Genomic DNA, 11,177 nt, shown 5'->3' with positions numbered 1-11,177 from the left:
GGGGTGGGGGGGTTTATTAAAGCCAAAGTGATACACAAGTGAAACCCCAAAAGAGCCTAAAGGACACCCCCCACGGGCAGCGCCAGGTCTCTGGTCCGAAACACCCCAGTGCCAACCCCTCTACCCACCCACTATGCCAGGGTCTGGAGGGAGGGGCGTTAAGCCACAGCCATCAACTGCTTCTGACAAAGGAAAAGTAGGCAGGAAGAAAAAGATGACTGGCAGAGTGGGCACAGCTTAAGCCAAGTGAAGTTTGAAACTCGGCGCCAAGTCTCAGCGCCACCAGAGGGCCGCAGTCATCATCAAAAAGACCCCAGGAAGTCACAGCGCTGGCCTTTCAAACTGTCACGTCGATGACATCACGAGCCTCGCCACTCCTGTCCGCCTAGGGCACTGGAAACCATAGCAACTGTCAACACACCCCCTCTCCTAATGGCAGTGCCCATAGAGGCACCGCAGAAAAAAGAAAAATATTTGAATCAATTCAATCTGTTAGGCTGCTAAAGCGGCCGCTCATGTCGAGGTCTCTGCCCCCTGGGGGTCTGGCAGTTCCCTCTAGTGATGTGGGCGCCTCCCATAATGCTACTGTGAAATCCCTATTTTGCCAGACTGGGTGCCCTCACACTTGAATCTGCCTGACATGGGCACATGCGTTCTGTCACTGCTGCCCGATATTCACTTGACTCTCAAAATTAATTTGTCCCTCGTGAATTGCCCACCAGTCATTGGCATTGGGCCAGCACAGCTAGTGTGGAACTGCAATGTCCAACAGGCCAGTGGGCACCTGGGCAGGGTCCAGGCAGCTGGCACCAGCTACTCGGTAACAAGTTAAAGACCCCCAATTCAACTCACACTGCCAAGTGAGGATCAGCACACCACAGACAGGGCACCTCACCTGGTGGCCATCTGCTTCCCCGTTGTGACCCGGCACAGGTGACCACCAGACGCAACGAGAGACGAGCCTTCACCCGAGTGGGGAGCAAGATGGCGGGGTGCAGACTGCCCAGGTCAACGTGGCATCTGAACTGGGCCACACAGTGCCCATGGGCACTGCAAAGACGGCACAGCGCGTGGCTTTAAGCAAAGCATTGTGCGCGAGACCACCCGTGAAGGGGGCTATACAGAAATGACCGAACAGAGAAAATGAAATCCACTGGGGGGCGCCACACAGAGCCCATCTGACACTCTTCTCTTTCACGTTTATTTGAGGCCCACCCCAGAATGGCACTTCAGATGCTTAAAGCCCACCATGTCCTTCTAAACTTTTGTGGTGCCATCTTGTCAGAATGAAACGGAGAGGCCAGGGCGGGCACGGGGTTTAGGAGCCCGCTCCTTCTACTTCTCCGTGTGGTTCGTGAGTTGGGTCCGTGTTAATCTGTACTTCAGGAGTGTTTTAGGAATGGGTGGCATAGGCTGGGCACTTCTCTGAACCTGCTTGTGTTCACTACTTGCCACCAGATGCTCAGTCCCAGACCTCCATGGCCTGCCGTTGCCCCCGTACTCTGCGCCCGCTCCTCGACTGCTGCCGCCAGGGGATGCTGCCCGCCGCCGCCGCCACCCTCTCCGGTCTTCTATCAGAGGGCATCGAGGCGGGCACCAGCTGGGGGCTGCCCTGCAGATTGCGGGGTAGGGAGGAGCTGCGGCGGAGCCCAGTCCTGTCCAGTCTGCTCGTGCTGCGTCCTTGGCGACTGTCGCCGATTGGCTCGTGTCCCTCCCCCATTAACGCTCGTTTCAGCTCCTGGGTGGCAGCGGGGGTGCCAATCAGATGAATGTGCTGCTCTTCCATTTCGCTCCACACCTCGTACTGCCATTTCATGTTCTGCAGTCTGCTCACCGCTCCTCTCCTGTCCTCCAAGCTCATGTGACTCGTGTCAATCGTCAGGTGGCACAGGCCGCTCTCCAGCTCGTGCAAGAACTGCGACAGTCTCGACTTCACCTCTTGCAGGTTGGCACAGCCCACCACAGGCATCAAATATATGTGGCTGACATCTCCAGCCTCCTGCACATTCATCAGTACACACCGAGGGTCTATGATGGCTGCCAACTTGTCCTTCAGAAAGATCTGCGCAAACTTCAGCAGCTGCCGATCCACGACGACGAGCGCCGCTTCGGACCGGCTGGAGACGCCTCGTTCAAAATGCTGAGAAGAATCTGCAGGCCGGCTGGCATAACTGGCGCGGTCCACGCTGAGAGACCTGTAAAGTGCCCGCCGCGATGAGGAGGAGGAGGCGGCAGAAGAAGAAGAATCCAGAAGATCGGCGTTCCTGAGGCGGGTGCGAGGATGATCATCGGTGCTCAGGTCTGAGCCGACGGCACCCTTAGAAATGTCACCACCCGAGATACCCCCGACCCTGGCACCGTTCTCAAACGCTGCTTCGGATGCCCTCGGCTTGTGGACTCCTGCCGGGCCGGGTTTCCAGCTGGGGGTGGCCGGGAGCCGCTCAAGGAGTTTTTCTCGAAGTTTCTTCAGTTCCAGGAAAGACCCCTCAATGTGCATCTCCTTCGAGTCGCTGCCCCCTGGCAGGACCCTGAACTTGTGCGCCATCACGAGCCCTCGGACCCAAGAAGGATCGGGGAACAAGGCCAAGTTGAGCGTCGTTCTCGCCAGCAGGTCAACCTGTGGACATGAAAGCAGGTGACATTGGTTAGGGGGATCGCTGTTACGAAGGGTGGCACCGCACACGTTATGCTTCCGCTGCCCTCCCACATGTGCCACGTGCTGATAAAAAGCCCACTCGAGGTATTTGGACTTCTCAGGCCACCAAACTGAAACTCCAAATATCACTGGAAACAACTGGAAAAAAAAAAAAGATGACATGGCACGCAAATGGGATGGCATGATGAAGAAAAGTGAAGGTGCCCTGCTCTGCCATCTGCGCCACACTATTCACAGATTCCCCATTTCCTTCAGAACTTTACCTGCTATGGGTACCAAATGCACCTGCGCTTGTTCCACCGGAGGCAGTGCCAGGCCGCCCTGCTGGTGAGGTCCTAAACATTGGCATTGCCTACGGTGACTGCCATCCGACTCTGTGAATGAAGCCTTAGCGGCGTCACCCGACGGGCAACACGTTCAAATCTCGATGACATCGAGAAACGCTACCTGAACGTTCCTTTACTAAATAACTAAAAACATGAAAATAAATAAAAGGAAAACCAACCGCTCTGCTCGTCTCCTAACAAGGTGGCATCACTCCCGAGACTGGCACAGCTAAATCTCTCCTGGCTCCTTCACCTCCACGGCTTGTGCTTTGTACATTCACTCAGGGGGCTTCCGTCTCCCTGCCCAGCCACACTGTGGTCAACCAGCTGATAGGACCCTCCCAGTGTGCCCGGGCTCTCCTCCTGGCTGGCTGTGCCCTTAACACCCCCACGGGGGGGCATCAGACCACCTCGGTCGGCTCATCTCAGAGCGGAGGGTCTGTGGGCTGGGAGGTCCGTGTGCCCACGGGAGCCACGAATGGACGTCGTCGGTCAACTTGGTCCTTGGCACAGCCCCCCGCCCAGTAGGGGGACACAGGGTCAGGCACTGCCCTTCTGTGGGTAGCGCCCAGGTGTGAGTTAAGGCAGGGGTCTTGGACGACCGATCCTCGGGAATGCGTCTGCAGATCTCAACAAAAAAGAATGACACGAATGTGAAAAAGCGAAGGCCCGAAGGAGAAGCGACGTGGGAGACGACGGGCCAGCCGTCTAAGAACGAGATCAACGGAAGGCGCAGTTAGAAGCCGGGTAACCGCCTGGCACGGGAGAGAACTTAGCCTGACGTCACACCCACACCTGCATCGCCATCCATGAAGGTCTCGGCCCAGAAGCGAACACGATACTCGACGTGCCAGGGAGGGAGGACAACGACAAAGAAGTCACAAAGACTTTCGAGCCATCTTGAGCGTGTGTTGGTGAGCCACAGGACTTCACAGGAGGCGTCATGTCCCGAGACAGGTAAGACGGGACATTTGGACACTTGGACATTCCTGCCACCGACAAGTTACGACGCGCGGGTGGCTCGACGACTCGGCTCAACTCAACTTCCTTTGAGCTTCCTGACACCCACCGAGGCAAAGAAAAGAATCGCAGCTCGTCTGATAAAAGACACCAATCAGGGAGAGACGGCCAAGCCACGCAAACGTCCGAGTGACTGCAGCGCCCTTCGCCAAACACTACGGCTCTCTGGCACACGCACTACAATGAAGGATTTACCGTTAAGTGGTAAGCAGCCACCCACAGAAGACGAGGAGACGACGTCATTCTGACTGAGTAAGCAAAGCGGGGTGCCCTTACTGGTGTGGGCACGAGCCCCTGGCACTCACACGTCAACACTGGACGTTCCTCTCGCCCCGTAGGAGAAGAGGAAGAAACCGTCGCCAACCACCTCCTTCTTTTGGCTTGTGGAGCTGCCAGTCAGCAAAGCAGATGTTATGCCAGCTTCTCCAAGTGGTGGCTCTGATGGAGACGTGGATTCACCCAGAAAACACACCAACACTGAGGGCACCAGCTGTGGAGGGGCAGACACCCTCATGTCAAAGAACTTGAGATTCGCCCACCTGGGCACACTCACAGATGTACACGGTCAGTTAGAGACGCACACCAAGTGTATACAAGTGTGTATCGTGTCATAAATATTAAGAGTGAGAGCAGCGCACCACCGAAAACGGCGAATAGAGGAGGCAGTGACGAGCGAACCGGGGACTCGTCATCACAAGTCAGCCGATCTCACCACTGCGCCACGGAAGCTCTTGTATCGCCCGTGAACCTTTTGTGAAAGTCTTTATTTGATCTTTGGACTTCAGGCTTCACATTTTATAGTTTATGCCTACATTTTGTAACATTTAAAATAAAAACTAGAATATGAACAACGTTTCCGTTTCAGCGATGTGTTTACACCGACTGCTGTAGAAACGGAGCACACATGACATGCGTGTCTTCCAAGTAACGGTCTGTTATTTCTACTCTAAAACTCCCAGATAATCAACTTTGTGCCCGTTGTGCGGCGCTGGGTGGGGGGTGGCCGCTTGCTGCTCGTCTTGATCGGCACATTTACAGGACAAAAGACGCTGACGGAGAGGTGCGAACAGATTCAAGGTGGGCTCTGGTAATTCTAGTGTTAACAGCTTGGCTCACTGTCACTAACGCCTGCCAGGTTAGCGCACCACCTTGGGGTGGTGACTGATGGACCCCCCGTCTTTCTCTCGTTCATGCAGATTCACAATGCACGACATCTGCTATCTCAGACCATCAATAAAGTGCCGTCTGTCTGTCCGTCCGTCCGTCCGTCCGTCCGTCTGACGGAGTGTGGGACACCACCAAGGCCCTGCGGCCCACCTTGTACTCAACCAGCCATGACAAGTGCAAGTCAGTCCGCCACGCTGGCTCCCTCTAACAGCACACATCAAGTTCGAATCCTTCAGTTTTGCCTACAGAGTGGCAGTGGCATATGGTGGCAGTGGGTGGGCAGAGGGGGCGGTCCGCACATTTTCGGGGACGGCACTATTGGCCTAAAGGCTCCGTACATTCCACGTGTAAGCAGTCGGGTTCGGCAAAATCTCACTCATGAATGAACAAAGTCAGACTCACAAACGCTTCACAGGTCATTCTCAGACTGTCCTCCTGTGATGGCATCAGACAACAAAAATAAACAGAAACATTACAGCAATAAAGGGCGGCACGGTGGCGCAGTGGGTAGTTAGGAGACCCGTCTGGGCTCGATTCCCGGGTCCTCCCCGTGTCTTCCTCCGGGTGCTCCGGTTTCCTCCCGCAGTCCAAAGACATGCGGGTCTAAACTGTCCCTGGTGTGTGCTTGTCTGTGTGCCCTGTGGCGGGCTGGCACCATGCCCGGGGTTTGTTTCCTGTGACCCTGTAGTTAGCCGGATAATGGATGGATGGATAAACAACTCCTTTACAATCTAGAATTTGGTTTCGTTATCAATCCCAATGCCCTCTCACTTGTACTCCACACCGGCTCTCGTGTCCGCAGCGTAATTAGATTAAATACTAATCAGAACCCGGCCGGCTTACGATATTCTTGTCTGGTTGATGCTTACATATAATAAATAATTAGACGTGAAGGTGCCAAATGTCCTCTTCATTGTCCTCTATACAATGTCATTTGAATTTTCTATTTCAATAGGTTGACATATTCAGATATGCTGGAGGACTGGCACAAACTCGAGCTACGCCACCACTGCACAGTAGTCAGTGAGTCACACTGGCGTATATGGCTTAGGTGTGCCAGTGAATGGCGTCTGGCGGTGCCACCGCTGCCTGGTACCAAACTTCAGACTCTCTTTATATGCAGCCCTGAAAGCCTCTGCCCGATTGGTAAGGAGCTCTTGACGCGTTCAAAACAGTCCTACACGTTGATATTACCTGATGGTGTTGACCACCTTTGGAAGTCACTTTGGATAAAAGCGTCTGCTAAGCAACTTCATGAAAATGTGAATATAAGAGTCCTCACATTTTACACAACGCATACGCAACCCTAATTATACTGTGAGGGAAACTGCGAGTATCGCATGTGTCAGGAATTTGATGGACTTGTGTAAAGTGCTGCGGTCATTCACCACCAACAGACCGCTCGCCACACTAACATTAGCCAGGGGTGGGCTTAAGACCCTAAAACTCACCGCCACCCCACGCCCAGCGGCCTAACACAGCGACATCCATGAAGACTTCCCGGTGCGAGAGATGGAGCCAAGTCAAACACGGTACAGCATGGCAGTGCCCCGAAGCCTGAGCCAAGTCAAACACGGTACAGCATGGCAGTGCCCAGAAGCCTGAGCCAAGTCAAACACAGTACAGTATGCCAGTGCCCAGAAGCCTGAGCCAAGTCATACACGGTACAGCATGGCAGTGCCCCAAAGCCTGCACTCCACCCTCAAGACATACCTGTGGGGCATCAGCAGTGCTTGGTCTCTGAACCTTCAAAGGGTACGTCTTTCCAAAGAGCTCCAGGACTTGAGGCCGCTGCGAGACGCGCTCCATGACTGCACAGGACAAGGAGAAAACACAAAGGGCACATCAGAGAGGTCAGTGAGGGGGTCTTTATATGCTATTGACCACCAGCTCTACAGCGCCAGTAGGACACGCTTCAAAAAGCACACACAAGGATATGCAGGGCAAAATTGCTGGCACATGAGGGCACCCAGACAGCAACATAAAAATGCAAGCTGGCAAACAAACACCACAGACTGGCATCAGGCCAGCAGGTACGTCAGAGCAGCTCAGGCAAGAATTCAGTCTGGGAGGAGCGCTTGGGCATCATGGGGCCTCACACACACACACACACACAGCAATCACTAACAATCGTGACTGGCACAAAGTGTCTGGGCTGGGACGAGGAGACTGGGGGCTCTAAAGTCTGGTAGTTACCGCTGCTCTGTTTATGGGATGTACAATTAATGACAAGCCTATGACGCCGTCTCGGGGTCACCACTGATGAACACTTGGACTGCAATGACACGGAACTTCACATGCCAGTGGCCACCAAGGGGCTCGGCCGTAAGCCCTGCTGCTCCGTTGGTTATCGTGATCGTAGTTTTGAGCCATCGTTATTAAAAGTCCCTTTTTTATGCTCCCCCGTCATTTCAGCTGGCCTCGTACAGACAGGCTGGCAACACCTGGTGCATTTGTTGACTGTCATTGTCACTGAGCTGGTGTCCCCCCAACACGTGTACTGCAGTCAGAATTACAACCTGACATCAAGTCCTGGACTGGAGGCCACCTGTGAATTGCAGATTGACAAATAATGGGACGCGCGGCCACCCCACACATGGACTCTCAGCACATACTTTGAATGGACGCCTGGGGTCCTTTAATGGCAGACTGGAGTTTGGGACCGCAGGGAGGCCCCAGGAGGTCCCCAGAAAAGGTTGAATAAGGGGACCAGGAAGGGATTTGTGAAGGACACTTGACAGCTGTCTGAGCATGAAGGTGAGGGGACAGGAAGGTACTGGACAAAGTGGGTAGGAGGACCAGTCACCCCACGGGTTCGGCAGGGGCCCTTTATCGTGCCAGGGAGGCCCAGAGACGCCTTCATTGTTATTCTTTGTCCTGGTGTGTGTCGGTTAATAAATCGCCGCCTTCCTTTTTGTCTCACGAACGCTTCTACCAACCCGGCCGGTGTGACTCGCGCCAAGGACTTGCTCTTCTCTTCTACAACCCTGTCGTCACCCGTCAAGTGCTGTTAAATGCCAAGTATGCCTGTCATTTTGTGGCAAACTCCACAAACGAGGCCAGAAAAGAAAGGCCGCTAGTAACGGAGAGCTGAGATTTGCTTCTCGATGCTCACCACGAAGCTGAAGGAAGCTGCCTGTTCACTCAAAGACAGACGCAGCGGTCAAGCAGAAATGTCCGATAAGGACGCGTCACAGCAACTCCACAGGTGCCAACTCCAATCTGTTCTGCTGCCATCCCAAATTCAGACAGCTGAAGACTCGCGTTCTGTCATCTCCTTAAAGCCACTCACTTACCAAAATAACCCGACAAAAGCTAACCTGGAATCGGCCTTTCGATTCTGGTCATTGTGCCAAGGCTGTAGAGTAAAATAGAAAAGTCCAACCCAACCTGTGCTCAGCTCAAAGGTGACCAGAGCCTCCTCCTCCGAGTCAGCGGGGTACGTCACATTCAGGACCTCCCCTCCCTGGTTTCTGGGACGCAGGAAGTGAATCGTCAGTTGATCCCTCATTCTTTCAGCGGACAGAACGTTGCTGGGGACTCCCAGCACCCGGATGGTGTGCCCACAAGCCGCCATGGAGTTAGTTATCTGATGATGTGGCACAGGATGACCTGAATGATGGCTCCTCTCTGCAGTCAAGTCACCCGCCTGCCTCTCACAAAGCATTCCTGGGTGTAAAGAAAAACAGAAGAGAGAAATGAAGAGCAGGCCTTAACGTTCACTTATATGGTGACCTGCGTCAAGGGGCATCGACAAATTCTAGGTAAGCGGGTGGAAGGCAAATTTACTCCAGCAGTACCTGGCAAAGGGCAAGAACCGTCGCGGGACGGGCCCACGTCAAGATGCCACGTCAAGATGCCAGCCAATGCGGGAAAAAGGAAAACAAACAGATGTGCTTGAAAGGCGCGAGCCACCGGCGCTGCTCACCACTCGGCTTCAACAGACGACTGGCAGGATGATTGTGTGTCTGTGCAGGTGTGCGGACGCCAGCCACCGACTACCCAGGCCGCCCTCTGCCTTTGTCTGCAGTTCAAAGGGCATTTGTAGCCAGTTATGTGCCAACAAGAAACTCCACAGGCGCACCAGTGATGAGCAGACGTAGGCTCTGAGGTGGGATTCACACACCTGTGTCTCTCTCACACTCACACACTTGTGTCACACACACACACCTGTCTCTCTCTCTCTCGCTCTCACACTCACACACACCCACATTCAGTTCATTCCTCTGTTACAGGGTCGCCTAAGAGACGCCAAGTGAAGCCGGGTTACCACGCGCCCAGTTCGCGTTTTCTAACCCCCCCACCGTGATGGCGCTGTGTACGGAAGCTCCTTTAATTGCCCCCTTAAACTTAACGACCTTCCCTTCTATTTTTTTTGTCGCCTACTACCTCGTGAGCCCAAAAGCAGACGGTCGGAGGACTGAGCCCAGGCCGAGGTCCGTGGGCTTTCGGACCCCAAGCAGTCACCTCACTGCTTCAAAGTGACACCTGTGACAACTCGGCGACAAATCCGTAGAAAAGTCCACGAGGCTTACCACGGACAGGCTCAGTCCTTACATCAGGTCTCCGAATGGCCTGAAAACTTGAAGCCGCTCTCACAAACTCAGCCCGAGCCCTGCGTTGACATTTCCTTCCTAAAACTTTCTTAAACTCCAAACAGTAAACGCGTCCGCCGCTCCTCCGTCCCTCCGCGGAAACGAAAGTAAAAGCGGCGCAGCTTCAGCCGCCTCGCCCCGCCCCTCCGCTCGGCTCGACTGCACTTCGACGTCACCAGCGCCAGCAAGCGACGCGCCACAAACACTCAGCTGCGCGGGCAGCAGCACACTGAGGGCGGGAAAGTTAGCACGAAAGCGGGGCGGGGCTGTCGTGACGCGTATGCTGGGCGGCAGCAGCCGGAACAGGAACACCAGGAACACGAGGAACGTCAGAAGAGAGGAGTCTGGCTGCAGCCACTGCGTCAGAAGGTGGCCTGCTGAACCGTCCGGGAGTTTGCAGGCTTTCCAGCAGCGCAGTCGCAGCACAGCGCAGGGGCGCAGCTACCGAGAGGCCAATGACCACGGATGTCGCAGCCTTGTTCTGTTGCGGGTGTTTGGACCCCTGGCAGCGCGGAATTTGGGAGTCACGGGGTGGGCGTAGAGAGGAGCAAAGAGCGGCAGCTGTAAACGGGGCGTTGGCTTACGGTTAGCTGGAGTCGGAGACGGCAGCGGGAGGTGTGATGGGCGCCGGGACCTGGAGAGGCAGCTGGGCCGGGGAAGCGGAAAGTGAAGGTCAATGGGAAGCCAAATTATCATTCAGAGATATCCTGAAAACATTCCAAGCTAAATTTAAATAATTCCAGATACACCTTGCCATAGAAGGTCGGGGGAGAGCAGGACGGACGGGCCACCTGCAGACCTCCTTTAGGCCTCATCCCACCCAGCCGTCTGGTGAAGCTGTCGTGGTATTTGATGGCTCAGATTCCATCTCTTCTGCCAACGGGTTCAATGTGCTCATATGTGCGTTGTTTTGATATTTGTGTGAAATTCTCCCATAACCCACTTCCATGTGTGCCCATTTTCTGGATGAAGAGTGAATGGCGCCAGCTGCTATCCACCGTATTCTAGCATAATTTATCAGTTTCAATGCCACTTAATCCAGCGCAGGGCAGGAAGCGACTGGGTGGGGTGCCAGTCCATCCCGGGCCCTGTCACACATGCATCTCTGTTAGAATTTCCAGTGAACGTAACCCGCGTCTCCAGGTGTGTTTGAATGACGGCGAGCAAGCAATGGACACCAGGATGCTGAGGCAGTGGCACAAGTGCCCGCGGCCACCTGAGTCTTTCTGTTTGTGATGTGGAGTGTGTGACGTGTCCCCCACGTCTACGGTTTGAATTGAAAAGATTAAAATCCAACCATTTGATCTTCGCTAATGACCTCAGATTAGAGAAGACGTCTCCTCTGAAATTTCTCTCGTGCAGTTCACTGCATTTTGTAACATGGAGGCTAAAGCAGCAGATGTGGTCTCCGTT

At 54.4% G+C, this 11,177-nt stretch overlaps 1 protein-coding gene across 3 annotated transcripts; it reads right to left on the bottom strand.

Moving 5' to 3' along the window:
• Positions 1 to 1,309: 1,309 nt before the first annotated feature.
• si:dkey-154b15.1 lies at positions 1,310 to 10,492 on the bottom strand. 3 transcript variants are annotated; one of them, XM_039737424.1, is made up of 4 exons: positions 9,705 to 10,491; positions 8,560 to 8,838; positions 6,883 to 6,980; positions 1,310 to 2,617 (listed from the first exon to the last, which is right to left on the bottom strand). In XM_039737424.1, exons 2-4 carry the CDS (start codon positions 8,834 to 8,836, stop codon positions 1,463 to 1,465), a joined length of 1,530 nt encoding a protein of 509 aa, XP_039593358.1. In that variant the 5' UTR covers positions 8,837 to 8,838; positions 9,705 to 10,491; the 3' UTR covers positions 1,310 to 1,462. The 3 variants fall into 3 exon arrangements, with proteins under 3 accessions (XP_039593358.1, XP_039593359.1, XP_039593360.1); XM_039737425.1 differs by lacking the exon at positions 9,705 to 10,491 and adding an exon at positions 8,970 to 9,678; XM_039737426.1 differs by lacking the exon at positions 8,560 to 8,838 and having other exon boundaries at positions 9,705 to 10,492.
• Positions 10,493 to 11,177: the final 685 nt, after the last annotated feature.

The sequence above is a fragment of the Polypterus senegalus genome, chromosome 15, assembly GCF_016835505.1.
Source record: "Polypterus senegalus isolate Bchr_013 chromosome 15, ASM1683550v1, whole genome shotgun sequence".
Taxonomy (NCBI): domain Eukaryota; kingdom Metazoa; phylum Chordata; class Cladistia; order Polypteriformes; family Polypteridae; genus Polypterus; species Polypterus senegalus.
The sequence above is the reverse complement of the archived record's forward strand: the minus strand, read 5'-3'. Positions and strand labels throughout refer to the sequence as shown.